Below are 16,256 nucleotides of genomic sequence, written 5' to 3'. Positions count from 1 at the left end.
GCAAAGAACATGGAGTAACTTGGCAAGAAAGGAGCCTTCAGTGTTTGCAGGCATGAGCCAGGTGTTCTTATACAGAGTAGCAGAAATTGAAAGCCAATTCATAAAATATTTTATTTTAATGGTAAACCAGACATTTAAATGTTTTATTTGTAATGGTAAAACTTTATTCTGAAGTGTACAGAGGAAGTATAGGAAACTAATATAGGCTTGGATTTTAGAAAGTTTAACAAAATAAAAATTATGGGTAATGGAGAAATTAAGAATAATGACAGGGATTATTTGAGGAAAATTTGTAAAAGTTTTTCTTCAGTTCAGTTCAGTCACTCAGTCATGTCCGACTATTTGTGACCCCATGAATCGCAGCACACCAGGCCTCCCTGTCCATCACTAACTCCCGGAGTTTACTCAATCTCATGCCTATCGAGTCAGTGATGTCATGTAGCCGTCTCATCTTCTGTTGTCCCCTTCTCCTCCTGCCCCCAATCTCTCACAGCATCAGGGTCTTTTCCAATGAGTCAACTCTTCCCATGAGGTGGCCAAAGTACTGGAGTTTCAGCATTAGTCCTTCTCTTACTGAGGTATAATTGACATATAACATTATATTAATTTGAGATAGCAACATCATTCATTATTTGTATGTATTACAAAATGATCACCACTGTGAGTCTAGTTAACATCCATCACCATACACAGTTAAAATTTTTTTGCCTTGTGACGAGAAGATTTACTCTCTTAGTAATATACAATAAATTTGCATATAATACAATATGCAGATATACAATGCATATCATTAACTCTCTGGAGAAGGAAATGGCAACCCACTCCAGTATTCTTGCCTGGAGAATTCCATGGACATTGGAGCCTAGCGAGCTGCAGTCCATGGGGTTGCAAAGAGGTGACATGAATGAGTGACTAACACACACACACACACACATACACTAACTATAGTCCTCATATTGTTCATTATGTTTTATAACTGAAAGTTAGTACTTTGGATTGCCTTTACTCATTATACCCCCTTCTCCCCAACTCCCCTGTCTCTGGCAACCACCTTCTCTTCTCTGTATGTATGAGTTTGATACTTCGGGGGTTGTTTTGTTTTGTTCAGATTCCACATATTAATGTGGTATTTGTCTTTCTTTTTCTGACTTAGCAAAATGGCCTCAGAGTCCATCCCTCTTGTCACAAATAGTAAGACTTTCTTCTCTTTTAGGTCAGAATAATATTTAATTGTATTATAAATTTTTCATTGGTTATCCTATAACTGATGTGATTATCTCCAGCTTACCATAGATATTTGCCAGGTATTGTTCTAGCAGCTTAAGTAAACTAATGTTCATTTGATTGATACCAAGCACCTTCAAAGAGTTTTATTTTATTTTTATTACTGTGTTTTATAAGTAGATTTTAGTTAAATATTCCCTGGTGGCTCAGTCGGTAAAGAATTTGCCTCCATTTCTTTGAGACCTGGGTTTGATCCCTGGGTTGGGAAGATCCCCTGGAGAAGGGAACGGATACCTACTCTAGTATGCTTGCCTGGAGAATTCCATGGATGGAGGAGCCTGGCAGGTGACAGTCCATCCGCAAAGAGTTGGATATGACTGAGCGACTTTCACTCACTTATAAATATACATATATATTTTCTAATTTCCATGCTATTTCATTTTGTTTAAAACTACAAATATCCAATCCTCATTCACAGATGCAAATAATATTGAGATAAACATTTCTGTATTTGTATTTTTCTTTAATTATTCACTTAGAATATATTTTTAGAAGTGTAGTAGTTTCAGGCATGTGGTTTAGCACATTTTAATGCCTTTGTTATACTGCCAGTTTGATTTCCAGAATTGGTGTACGATCTGTTTTCATCAGCACTTTATAGTATTACTGTTTTGCTACAGTTCAGCATGTCTCAAAAATATACTTTTAAAAATGCTTTTAATCAAGTATTTTAGTCTTACATTTTCTTTTACATGGAGAATTGAGAGAATAGTACAGTTGAACTCTGCGACCTTATAGTTCAGTTTCAATAACTATCAACCCATAACTATTTATTTTTACTTTTAATATGCATTGTGTGAAAAAATGCTAATATTCAGAACTAGTGAAAAGGTAGAAAATGGATGAACCTCACTTGCTATTCTTGTGAGTGAAAATTAATAATTCTAGCAATATCTAATAAAATACCCATGACTATACCCTATAACTGCCAAATTCCACTTTTTGTTAGAGCTATGTTCTTACAGTGACATTTATATGAGCCTATGAAGTCATGTATAAGCCTCTTACTGCATGATTGTTTGCAATGGTGTAAAACTGGAGACAACCTAAATGACTCTCTCTAATGAAGTAGGTAAATAAAGCATGGCACGTTCACATAATGTATTATTTTATTGTTAAAATTTATTTAATAGCTTTTAGTATGGAAGTATCAAAATTACATTTAATATAAAAATCAACTTCCCAAGGATATATGCAAAATGAAAGTACTTACATTTGTCCCAATCTACCCTGCATATATTACATATTTTATATATTATATGTAATCTGTATTACATATAATACAGCTTGTGTGTAAGTAAGTAAATATAGGTGTTAAAAACTTAAAGGATCGTGTCAGTATCATAATAGTGATTGGCTCTGGAAGGAATGGGCTGTCAGTTAACAATTAGGGATTTTAGCTTTATCTGTATTATTTGATTTTTCTCCTTAAGAAAAACAAATATGATAAATTGCTAATTGCAAGTAATTTCTGTTTATAATGAAAATGTGAATGTTCTTTTATTCTTTTTAGTTTCCTATATTTATTTTTACATTTATTAAATTAGTAATAAAGGAAAATTTTATAGGAAGAGGGTCAAAAGGCTTTGTAGGTGGTTTGGGATTCTGGGATATTGATGGGACAAGAATAGGACAGAGCTGGGGCTGGGCACAGTGGAAGTCTGGAGGAATATCCCGTACCAGAAGGCAGAAGAATATAAGCAGAGCAACAGGAGGTTGCTAAAAATAAATGCTTCATCGTTTGGTATTTTTGACTAGGGTAGCTGTATTTCCAAAAAGTGATAGAAATCACTAATCTTACTCGTTATATAGTATCTTTTCATGCCTGATATGTAGCACCTATGTTAGCAGTCATTCAGCAGATATTTATGGAGGACATGGAACATTAGACTGGTTCCAAATAGGAAAAGGAGTACATCAAGGTTGTATATTGTCACCCTGCTTATTTAACTGCTATGCAGAGTACATCATGAGAAACGCTGGGCTGGATGAAATGCAAGCTAAAATCAAGATTGCTGGGAGAAATACCAGTAACCTCAGATATTCAGATGACACCACCCTTATCGCAGAAAGTGAAGAACTGAAGATCCTCTGGTGAAGATGAAAGAGGAGAGTGAAAAAGTTGGCTTAAAGCTCAGCATTCAGAAAACTAAGATCATGGCATCTGGTCCCATCAATTCTTGGCAAATAGATGGGGAAACAGTGGCTGAGTTTATTTTGGGGGGCTCCAAAATCACTGCAGATGGTGACTGCAGCCGTGAAAGTAAAAGACGCTTATTCCTTGGAAGGAAAGTTATGACCAACCTAGACAGCATATTAAAAAGCAGAGACATTACTTTGTCAACAGAGGTCTATCTAGTCAAGGCTATGGTTTTTCCAGTGGTCACGTATGGATGTGAAAGTTGGACTATAAAGAAAGCTGAGCGCCGAAGAATTGATGCTTTTGAATTGTGATGTTGGAGAAGACTCTTGAGAGTCCCTTGGACTGCAGGAGATCCACCAGTCCAGCCTAAAGGAGATCAGTCCTGGGTGTTCACTGGAAGGACTGATGTTGAAGCTGAAACTCCAGTACTTTGGCCACCTGTTGCGAAGAACTAACTCATTTGAAAAGACCCTGATGTTGGGAAAGATGGAAGGCAGGAGGAGAAGGGGATGACAGAGGATGAGATGGTTGGATGACATCACTGACTCAGTGGACATGAGTTTGAGTAAACTCCAGGAGTTGGTGATGGACAGGGAGGCCTGGGGTGCTGCGGTTCATGGGGTCGCAAAGAGTCAGTTACGACTGAGTACCTGTACTGAACTGAATGGAGGATTTGTGTTTGACAGTGCTAATCGCTATAGATATTAAGCATAGAGCTGTGTGTAAGACATGTAAACGCCTTACTGTCTTGTTCGAAAGGGTTTTTATTTGGCCTTTTCCTGTGTTTTCGTTGTTTTTTGTTGTGTCTGACTCTCTTGCGACCTCAGACTCTTTTGTGTCCTCATGGACTGGGGCCCTCAAGGTTCATCTGTCCGTGGGAATTCCCAGGCAAGAACACTGAAGTGGGTTGCTATTTCCTTCTTCAGGAAATCTTCTGGCCTGGGGATCGAACCCTTGTCTCCCGCGTTGGCAGGCAAATTCTTTACCACTGAGCCATCAGGGAAGCTTGCACCCACAGTTTCAACCACGAACATAAAGATTTTCTTTGTTGTTGTTTTGGTTAGTTACAATACCGTAGCTTCCATTAGTCTTATCTTCAACTATTGTGCATGAGTTAAATATCACACTATATAACACATAATTTTTCTCTTTTTATTTTATATTAATTTTGATTCTAAACTTGATTGTAACTTCTTAGAGTGCTTCATCATATTCCATGCTTATAAATGATGGCCAGGAAATTCAAAGGATTATGAAATCACAAAATGTTAGAGCATAAAGAGATCTTCTAGTAGACATCTCCACCCCCTTATTTTATAGATGAATAAGTTTAAATTAGACTCACTATTTCTCATCTAAGTGCTAAATACTATCTCATATTTAGATTTGTATAAATATTATCAGTTTGACTAAATACTTAACATGAAAGTAGATATTCTATGTTGTGATGTTTCCCACAATGACTGTAATTTTTTCATTTTCTGTTTATCAGTTTTCTTGTCCTTTTAATCAAAGTCATAGTTTGTAACATGATTTGGCTTTTTCCCATTATATCATGTGGCTATATAATGTGCATATGTTCTCATTGAAATATTAATTTATAATTTAAGCAGTATTAAATAAGCATCAAATTGGTGAAGCTTGAAATTGGATCTGTAAAAGTGTGGATGTTGTAGTGTTCAGCATAACATTAGATCACACTGCTGCCTAACAGCCCCCTCCAGATTCATCATCTGATGCAGCTGTATCACAGTTATCATCTGTTGTTTCCCAAACTGCAATTTCCTTCTCAATTTGTGGCTGAAACCCAACATTTGATGATTGTTTTCCACTCAGTTCAACATTGATCTTTGATCCTACAGCAAACTTAAAAATTCCCTTTTTTTTTTTTTTGCCAAAAATCTGACAAGATTGTATTGGGCGTCATCAGCAGTAACATCAGACTTTATTTCAGTGAATAAAGATGAAACAGCTGCTTTATTGTCGAGATCAGCACTCAGGCATTCAATATAAGATCATAATGTTTTCCAGCTTTCTCTAACTATAGATGTTTTTCTGTGCTTTCTAAATATGCTGTGGATATCACTTTGTCAGACAAAATAGATTTTTAGCAATTCTCCCAAAGTTGGGCTGTCTTTATTAATAATGTACATAATCAGTTTATATAAATATTTCCATGAATATGATTTTATAAGGGTAACTTTTCATTTTCTAGTGATCATAATTTTCAAAGTTAATTTTAGTTTCAATTTGCTTCTCCCATGTTATCTTTATACAACTTACTAAAATTTGCGTTAAATTTTAATTATTTCCAAGCGCTCTTGTTTTTTTGTGCAGAATTCCGATTGAGAATTGAAATTGTTAAGTGTCCCTGTGGGAATGTGTGAGAGACAGTGATGCAAAGGGAGGGCAAGAGAGATTGATTGATTTAAAATAATAAAGCCCCATGTATATAGCATGGGGTATATAGTCAGTTATGTCACAGTATCTGTGTATGGTGACAGATGATAACCAGAGATAGCACGGTGATCATTTTGTAATATACAGAAATATCAACTCACTGTCTTGTGTACATCAAGTAACGTAAAGATGTACCTCAGTTATACTTCAGTTGAAAACAAAATACGTGGACACACAGTGGAAAATGCTAAGGATGGTTATCTCTGAAGATGGAGATTAAAGGTGGTTATTAAGTAAAAAGAAATAATAAATAGTAAAGCATCGACCCCAACAGTGATGTTAAGTTACACTTAAGAAATAGTAAATAATTCAGTTTTTCATTTGACTCTTTCCAGCAGCCTGTGATTGCTGTTCCTCTTGTTATGCCAGTTAGCAGAAGGAAGGAGGATGAGGTATCTGTTGGAAGTGCACCCTTGGCAAAGCAGCAGTCATATCAGGCGTCTGAATATGCCAGCAGCCCTGTAAAAACAAAAACCGTAACAGGTATGTGTCAAAACTATAAAGGATCTGTGATTTCACCCTCCCTCTTAGCTAAGGAGTTATCTAGGCCATAATTTCATGAATGCTGACCAAAGACACAAGACTCCTGGAATAGAGACAAAGAACTTAATTATCTATAGCATGAGCAGTTTTACCAAAGTATTAGCATGTGTGTGTGTGTGTGTGTGTGTGTGTGTGTCCCTGCCCTAAGCCTTATTTCCCACAGGGTGGCACAAAGAGGGCTAAACGATACCTGTATATAGTGGATTATGTTACAGGAGAGAAACCTCAAGCTTTACATCGGTAGAAGCCATGCCTGCATTTTCTCTGGGGAAACCTTAAGCTTTAAATGGGTAGAAGCTATGCCTGCATTTTCTCTGGGGGAGGAAGGCTCTATATGCGTCTTGCAAGACTGTAAGGAAATCTGCTGTTTGCTCAGGTGAAAAACAATATGTTTGTTTTATGAGGCTGTACACTGTACAGATATCCTTGAAATTACCATTGGGAACAAGGGTACTCTCATCTTGTACTTACAAGACAGGCAAAAACAAGAGACCCTTGGAGAATCATCTCCCAGTAGTATGTTTCTTCTTAAAGTGAATCCTTGCAGTCCACCCTACATCTCAATCTTCTTTCCTCCCACTTTGCTTACTTTGTTAGCTAGATGAGCTATGCAAATATAAAGCATAAATATTCTTCCATAAAACATTATCTTTTATTTCCTTTAATGCAGTTTAAAAAACCTACTTGGTGATTTCAAGTAGTGTTTTAAATTTCTAATATTATCCCTTAGATATTCAGCTTTATTCCATATAACTCGTAAATCCCCAACCATATTAAAAAAGATTTTATATTTTAAATAATCAAAAAACACTTATTGAGTATTTATAATGGGCAAGACTCTGTTGTAAGTGATTTTGAGGGTAGAAATACTAATAAGACATGATTGCTCCCCTTGAGGAATTTAAAATATCATATACACAAGAAGGTTCATGCTAGTATTTGTTTACAGGAAAAGTTCATTTCCTTACCATATTTAAAAACAACAACAGTAAAAATGCTAACATACATTTTTGTGGAGTTTTATTCATATCTATTATTTTGTGTTCTGTTATGTTTCTTCAAATAGGATGTTATGTTTATCTTATGGAATCATTCAACTTCCACCTGTCAGTATTCACAAGCCTTTTGCTCTGTTGAGATTTTCTTTACTGATTGATAAAAAATGACTATGCTTATTTTTTGTATCATAGGAAGATGGTCTTTAACTTCAATTGATTTTTTAATATAAAATTAGACATTTCCTTTAGATAGCATGCTAAGTTTGATGCTTTAAATCTCTTGATCTGGCAATTTACATAATGGTTTATAAATATCAGCTTCCATTAAGTGTCAGTTGATAGGTTTAATTTTATATGCACATTAACCTCCTGCTTTACTATGTTTAGTCCAGTTCTTTAAACCACATAATAATGAAAGTAATTGTTAAGGATGAGTAAAGATGATAGAAAATACTTATTTAAATGAAATTACATGACATAGAACTATATAGAAAATATGATCCTAGATTTTAGAATGAATTTACTATGCATGGAGAAGTTTTATAGATGAATTCACATTTTATCAGTTGCCTGTCAATTCATGAATGATATTAATATCTGAGGTTTATTTTGCTCTCTTGTGGGTGCTAAGCTGCTTTAGTTGTGTCCAACTTTTGCCACCCTGTGGACTGTAGCTCACCAGGCTCCTCTGTCCATGGAATTCTCCAGTCAAGATGACAAGTGGGTTGCCGTGCCCTCCTCCAGGGGGTCCTTCCCACCTAGGGACGGAACCTTTGTCTCTTAAGTCTTCTGCGTTGGCAGGCATGTTCTTTTACCACTGGCACTGCCTGGGAAGCCCCATTTTTTGCTTTCTTACACTTTCCCATTTAGTTACAAGGAATTAATATTATAAGAGAAACCTCAAACATAATCTCTCATCAGTAATTATTACTTTTTAGAATCTGAAAACATAAACAGCACATTATTCTTTTAAAAAAATTTTTAAGTAATTTTAAAATTTTTATTGGAACATAACTGATTTACAGTGTTAGTTTCAGATGTACCAAATAGTGATTCAGTTATACGTATACATATAATCATTCTTTTTCAGACTCTTTTACCATACAAGTTATTTACAGAATACTGATTACAGTTCCATGTGCTATATATGGTAGGTCGTGTGGGTGTCGGTTTTATATGTAGCAGTGTGTGTGTGTTAATCCCAGACTCCTGGTTTATCCTCTTCCCACATGTTGCCCTTTTGTGGGGGCATAAACTTGTTTTCAAAATCTGTGAGTCTGTTTCTGTTTTATAAATAAATCTATTTATCTCATTAAAAAATTATATTCCATTCCACATATGACTGATATCATATAATTTTTGTCTTTCTCTGTCTTACTTCACAGTAACGATGATAATCTCCAGGTCCATCTGCATTGCTGCAAATGGCATTATTTTCTTCTTTCTTATGGCTGATATCCCATTATAAGTATGCACTACATCTTCTTTATCCATTTCTCTGTCAGTGGACATTTAGATTGCTCTCATGTCTTGGCTATTGTAAATATGCTGCAGTGAACATTGGGGTGCATTATCTTTTTGAATTATGCTCTGGATATATGCCGAAGAGTAGGATTGCTGGATCATATGATATTACCTCACACTGGTCAGATTCGCCACCTTGAAAAAGTCTACAAAACAGTACATGATGAGGAGGGTGTAGAGAAAAGGGATCCCTCCTACACTGTTGGTGGGAATGTAAATTGTTGCAACCGCTATGGAGAACAGTATGGAGGGTCCTTAAAAAGCTAAAAATAAAACTACCATGTGATCAAACAAATACAGTATTCTTTATTTCAAATTATAAATGTTAGATTTTGCATTTGAGTTGTGGTTGTTTGCATTTGAGTTGTAGATATGGATATATGCATTTCCTGTCTTTAGTGTTCCCTCATCTCTGAAACCCTTATTTTACATATCCTGTAGATATTGTCATTATAGTTAATGATGTCTGTATTTCCAGCTATTCAGACTAGCATGAAAATTGTTTGTGTGCATATGAGTGTTTAGTCATATCTGACTTCATGGACTGTAGCCCACTAGGTTTCTCTGTCCATGAAATTTTTTCTAGGCAGGAATACCAGAGCAGGTTGCCAGTTCTTACTGCAGGTATTCTTCCTGACCCAAGGATCGAACCCAACATTTTTTGCATTGGCAGGCAGATTCTTTTCCACTGTGCCACCTGGGAAGCGATACAATTAACAGTTATCAAACTAATGCCTGTGCTTGCCTTGTTTACGATCTATGGGCATGTATAGATGGTAAAAAGCTCTGGAGATACCATTTCTACTTTATGACCAGTGTATCGTGCTCTTTGGATGCCCACCATTTTCAGTTCTCTGGAAACCTTGTTGGTATTCTCTTTTGTTGTGAATGCTCTGTGTTAATAATTTTCTTTGCTTAGAATTATGTTTCAGAATTTTCTGTTTTCCAGAAAAAGATTCATAGACTTAGAGAACGAACTTATGTTTGCTGTTGGGAGGGTTGGCAGAAGGGATATGTATGGAGTTTGGAATGGACATGGGCACACTCCTATGTAAAACGGATAACCAACAAGGCCCTAGGATATAGCACATGGCATCCTGCTCAGTGTTATGCAGCAGGCTGGATGGGGGAGTGTAGGGGAGCTTGGATACATGTGTATGTATTTCTGAGTCCCTTTGCTGTTCACCTGAAACTATCAGAACATTTTTAATTGACTATATCCCAATACTTAATAAAAATAATAATAATTTTGTATTTTATTTTTAATTAGAGTAGACAATTCCTATATTGCTTTTAATTTAAAAATTGAATCCTTTAAATGTGTACCTACTTCTAAATGTAGTTATCATGATTTTAACTATTATTTACATTGTATCATAAACTATAATGAGTTTGTTAACTTTTTCATATGCTTTTACAAATCTGTTTTCTTATTGTTTTTGTTTTACTTTTAAAAAATTTTTTTTATTTTTTTATTTTTTTTTTCCATTTATTTTTATTAGTTGGAGGCTAATTACTTTACAACATTGCAGTGGTTTTTGTCATACATTGACATGAATTAGCCATGGATTTACATGTATGCCCCATCCCGGTCCCCCCTCCCACCTCCCTCTCCACCCGATCCCTCTGGGTCTTCCCAGTGCACCAGGCCGGAGCACTTGTCTCATGCACCCAACCTGGGCTGGTGATCTGTTTCACCCTAGATAATATACATGTTTCGATGCTGTTCTCTTGAAACATCCCACCCTTGCCTTCTCCCAGAGTCCACAAGTCTGTTCTATACATCTGAGTCTCTTTTTCTGTTTTGCATATAGGGTTATCGTTACCATCTTTCTAATTTCCATATATATGTGTTAGTATACTGTAATGGTCTTTATCTTTCTGGCTTACTTCGCTCTGTATAATGGGCTCCAGTTTCATCCATCTCATTAGAACTGATTCAAATGAATTCTTTTTAATGGCTGAGTAATATTCCATGGTATATATGTCCCACAGCTTCCTCATCCATTCATCTGCTGATGGGCATCTAGGTTGCTTCCATATCCTGGCTATTATAAACAGTGCTGTGATGAATATTGGGGTGCACGTGTCTCTTTCAGATCTGGTTTCCTCAGTGTGTATGCCCAGAAGTGGGATTGCTGGGTTATATGGCAGTTCTATTTCCAGCTTTTTAAGAAATCTCCACACTGTTTTCCATAGTGGCTGTACTAATTTGCATTCCCACCAACAGTGTAAGAGGGTTCCCTTTTCTCCACACCCTCTCCAGCATTTATTGCTTGTAGACTTTTGGATAGCAGCCATCCTGACTGGCGTATAATGGTACCTCACTGTGGTTTTGATTTGCATTTCTCTGATAATGAGTGATGTTGAGCATCTTTTCATGTGTTTGTTAGCCATCTGTATGTCTTCCTTGGAGAAATGTCTGTTTAGTTCTTTGGCCCATTTTTTGATTGGGTCATTTATTTTTCTGGAGTTGAGCTGGAGGAGTTGCTTGTATATTTTTGAGATTAATCCTTTGTCTAGGTTGCTTCGTTTGCTATTATTTTCTCCCAATCTGAGGGCTGTCTTTTCACCTTGCTTATAGTTTCCTTTGTTGTGCAAAAGCTTTTAAGTTTCATTAGGTCCAATTTGTTTATTTTTGCTTTTGTTTCTAAAATTCTGGGATGTGGGTCATAGAGGATCCTGCTGTGATTTATGTCGGAGAGTGTTTTGCCTATGTTCTCCTCTAGGAGTTTTATAGTTTCTGGTCTTACATTTAGATCTTTAATCCATTTTGAGTGTATTTTTGTGTATGGTGTTAGAAAGTGTTCTAGTTTCATTCTTTTACAGGTGGTTGACCAGTTTTCCCAGCACCACTTGTTAAAGAGGTTGTCTTTTTTCCATTGTATATCCTTGCCTCCTTTGTCGAAGATAAGGTGACCATAGGTTCGTGGATTTACCTCTGGGCTTTCTATTCTGTTCCATTGATCTATATTTCTGTCTTTGTGCCAGTACCATACTGTCTTGATGACTGTGGCTTTGTAGTATAGTCTGAAGTCAGGCAGGTTGATTCCTCCAGTTCCATTCTTCTTTCTCAAGATTACTTTGGCTATTCGAGGTTTTTTGTATTTCCATACAAATTGTGAAATTATTTGTTCTAGTTCTGTGAAAAATACCGTTGGTAGCTTGATAGGGATTGCATTGAATCTATAGATTGCTTTGGGTAGTATAGCCATTTTGACAATATTGATTCTTCCAATCCATGAACACGGTATATTTCTCCATCTGTTTGTGTCCTCTTTGATTTCTTTCATCAGTGTTTTATAGTTTTCTATGTATAGGTCTTTTGTTTCTTTAGGTAGATATACTCCTAAGTATTTTATTCTTTTTGTTGCAATGGTGAATGGTATTGTTTCCTTAATTTCTCTTTCCGTTTTCTCATTGTTAGTGTATAGGAATGCAAGAGATTTCTGTGTGTTAATTTTATATCCTGCAACTTTACTGTATTCGTTGATTAGTTCTAGTAATTTTCTGGTAGAGTCTTTAGGGTTTTCTATGTAGAGGATCATGTCATCTGCAAACAGAGAGCGTTTCACTTCTTCTTTTCCTATCTGGATTCCTTTTACTTCTTTTTCTGCCCTGATTGCTGTGGCCAACACTTCCAAAACTATGTTGAATAGTAGTGGTGAGAGTGGGCACCCTTGTCTTGTTCCTGATTTCAGGGGAAATGCTTTCAATTTTTCACCATTGAGGGTGATGCTTGCTGTGGGTTTGTCATATATAGCTTTTATTATGTTGAGGTATGTTCCTTCTATTCCTGCTTTCTGGAGAGTTTTAATCGTAAATGGATGTTGAATTTTGTCAAACGCTTTTTCTGCATCTATTGAGATAATCATATGGTTTTTATCTTTCAATTTGTTAATGTGGTGTATTACATTGATTGATTTCTGGATATTAAAGAATCCTTGCATTCCTGGAATAAAGCCCACTTGGTCATGATGTATGATTTTTTTAATATGTTGTTGGATTCTGTTTGCTAGAATTTTGTTAAGGATTTTTGCATCTATGTTCATCAGTGATATTGGCCTGTAGTTTTCTTTTTTTGTGGCATCTTTGTCTGGTTTTGGAATTAGGGTGATGGTGGCCTCATAGAATGAGTTTGGAAGTTTACGTTCTTCTCCAATTTTCTGGAAGAGTTTGTGTAAGATAGGTGTTAGCTCTTCTCTAAATTTTTGGTAGAATTCAGCTGTAAAGACATCTGGTCCTGGGCTTTTGTTTGCTTGAAGATTTCTGATTACAGTTTCGATTTCCTTGCTTGTGATGGGTTTGTTAAGATCTTCTATTTCTTCCTGGTTCAGTTTTGGAAAGTTATACTTCTCTAAGAACTTGTCCATTTCTTCCAAGTTGTCCATTTTATTGGCATAGTGCTGCTGGTAGTAGTCTCTTATGATCCTTTGTATTTCAGTGTTGTCTGTTGTGATCTCTCCATTTTCATTTCTAATTTTGTTAATTTGGTTCTTCTCCCTTTGTTTCTTGATGAGTCTTGCTAATGGTTTGTCAATTTTGTTTATTTTTTCAAAAAACCAGCTTTTAGCTTTGTTAATTTTTGCTATGATCTCTTTAGTTTCTTTTGCATTTATTTCTGCCCTAATTTTTAAGATTTCTTTCCTTCTACTAACCCTAGGGTTCTTCATGTCTTCCTTCTGTAGTTGCTTTAGGTGTAGAGGTAGGTTATTTATTTGACTTTTTTCTTGTTTCTTGAGGTAAGCCTGTAATGCTATCAACCTTCCCCTTAGCACTGCTTTTACAGTGTCCCATAGGTTTTGGGTTGTTGTGTTTTCATTTTCATTCATTTCTATGCATATTTTGATATCTTTTTTGATTTCTTCCATGATTTGTTGGTTATTCAGAAGTGTGTTATTTAGCCTCAATATGTTTGAATTTTTAACAAGTTTTTTTCTTGTAATTGAGATCTAATCTTACTGCACTGTGGTCAGAAAGGATGACTGGAATGATTTCAGTTTTTTTTGGAATTTACCAAGACTTGATTTATGGCCCAGGATGTGATCTATTCTGGAGAAGGTTCCGTGTGCACTTGAGAAAAAGGTGAAGTTGATTGTTTTGGGGTGAAATGTCCTATAGATGTCAATTAGGTCTAGCTGGTCCATTATGTCATTTAAAGTTTGTGTTTCCTTGTTAATTTTCTGTTTAGTTGATCTATCCATAGTTGTGAGTGGGGCATTAAAGTATCCCACTATTATTGTGTTACTGTTAATTTCCTCTTTGATACTCATTAGCGTTTGCCTTACATATTGCGGTGCTCCTATGGTGGGTGCATACATATTTATAATTGTTATATCTTCTTCTTGGATTGATCCTTTGATCATTATGTAGTGTCCATCTTTGTCTCTTTTCACAGCCTTTATTTGAAAGTCTATTTTATCTGAGTATTGCGACTCCTGCTTTCTTTTGGTCTCCGTTTGCATGGAATATTTTTTTCCAGCCCTTCACTTTTAGTCTGTATGTGTCCCTTGCTTTGAGGTGGGTCTCTTGTAGACAGCATATATAGGGGTCTTGCTTTTGTATCCATTCAGCCAGCCTTTGTCTTTTGGTTGGGGCATTCAACCCATTTACATTTAAGGTAATTATTGATAGGTATGGTCCCGTTGCCATTTATTTTGTTGTTTGGGGTTCACGTTTATACCACCTTTCTGTGTTTCCTGTCTAGAGAAGATCCTTTAGTATTTGTTGAAGAGCTGGTTTGGTGGTGCTGAATTCTCTCAGCTTTTGCTTGTCTGTAAAGCTTTTGAGTTCTCTTTCATATCTGAATGAGATCCTTGCTGGGTAGAGTAATCTGGGTTTTAGGTTATTCTCTTTCATTACTCTAAGTATGTCCTGCCATTCCCTTCTGGCCTGAAGGGTTTCTATTGATAGATCAGCTGTTATCCTTATGGGAATCCCTTTGTGTGTTATTTGTTGTTTCTCCCTTGCTGCTTTTAATATTTGTTCTTTGTGTTTGATCTTTGTTAATTTGATTAATATGTGTCTTGGGGTGTTTTGCCTTGGGTTTATCCTGTTTGGGACTCTCTGGGTTTCTTGGACTTGGGTGGCTATTTCCTTCGCCATTTTAGGGAAGTTTTCAGCTATTATCTCCTCGAGTATCTTCTCATGGCCTTTCTTTTTGTCTTCTTCTTCTGGGACTCCTATGATTCGAATGTTGGGGCATTTCACATTGTCCCAGAGGTCCCTGAGGTTGTCCTCATTTCTTTTGATTCTTTTTCCCTCTCTGCTTCATTTATTTCCAGCATTTTATCTTCTAACTCACTTATCCTATCTTCTGTCTCTGTTATTCTACTCATGGTTCCCTCCAGAGTGTTTTTGATCTCATTTATTTCATTATTAATTTTTAATTGACTTTTTTTTATTTCTTCTAGGTCCTTGTTAAACATTTCTTGCATCTTCTCAATCTTTGTCTCCAGGCTATTTATTTGTAACTCCATTTTGTTTTCAAGATTTTGGATCATTTTTATTATCATTATTCTAAATTCTTTTTCAGGTAGATTCCCTATCTCCTCCTCTTTTGTTTGACTTGGTGGGCTTTTTTCATGTTCCTTTACCTGTTGGGTATTTCTCTGCCTTTTCATCTTGTTTAGATTGCTGTGTCTGGAGTGGGCTTTCTGTATTCTTGTGGTCTGAGGTTCCTTTTTATTGTGAAGGTTTCACCCAGTGGGTGGGGTTGGACGATTGGTTGTCAAGGTTTCCTGGTTAGGGAAGCTTGTGTCAGCGTTCTGGTGCATGGAATTGGATTTCTTCTCTCTGGAGTGCAATGGAGTGTCCAGTAATGAGTTTTGCAATGCGTCTGTGTGTTAGGTGTGACTTTGGATAGCCTGTATGTTGACACTCAGGTCTATGTTCCTGCGTTGCTAAAGAATTTGTGTGGTATGTCTTGTACTGGAGCTTATTGGCTCTTGGGTGGTGGTTGGTTTTGGTGTAGGTATGGAGGCTTTTGGATGGTCTCTTATTCCTTAATGTTCCGTGTAGTCAGGAGTTTTCTGGTGTTTTCAGGATTTGGGCTTAAGTCTCCTGCCTCTGGATTTCAGTTTTATTCTTCCAATAGTCTCAAGACTTCTCCAACTATACAGCACTGATAATAAAACTTCTAGGTTAATGGTGAAAAGATTCTCCACCGTGAGAGACAACCAGAGAGGTTCACCGAGTTACATGAAGAATAGGAGAGGGAGGAAGGAGATAGAGGTGAGCAGGAGGAGAAAAAGGGGACTCAAGAGGAGAGAGACAGATCTACACAGTTATCTGTTCCCAAAGTG

General features: G+C 36.4%; 1 protein-coding gene across 11 annotated transcripts in view; it reads left to right on the top strand.

The window, feature by feature from the left end:
• VPS13B (vacuolar protein sorting 13 homolog B) overlaps positions 1 to 16,256 on the top strand; it is a 780,541-nt gene that overhangs the window by 310,001 nt on the left and 454,284 nt on the right. For 10 of the 11 annotated variants that reach the window (XM_070477337.1, XM_020914637.2, XM_020914641.2 and 7 more), the window contains one exon: positions 6,223 to 6,370. In XM_070477337.1, coding sequence (XP_070333438.1) covers positions 6,223 to 6,370 — 148 coding nt within the window. The remainder of the gene's footprint in view (positions 1 to 6,222; positions 6,371 to 16,256) is intronic. The other variant, XM_070477338.1, reaches the window with a different exon arrangement.

Source organism: Odocoileus virginianus, chromosome 15 (genome assembly GCF_023699985.2).
Source record: "Odocoileus virginianus isolate 20LAN1187 ecotype Illinois chromosome 15, Ovbor_1.2, whole genome shotgun sequence".
Lineage (NCBI taxonomy): Eukaryota > Metazoa > Chordata > Mammalia > Artiodactyla > Cervidae > Odocoileus > Odocoileus virginianus.
This window is presented reverse-complemented; position numbering and strand designations above follow the sequence as displayed.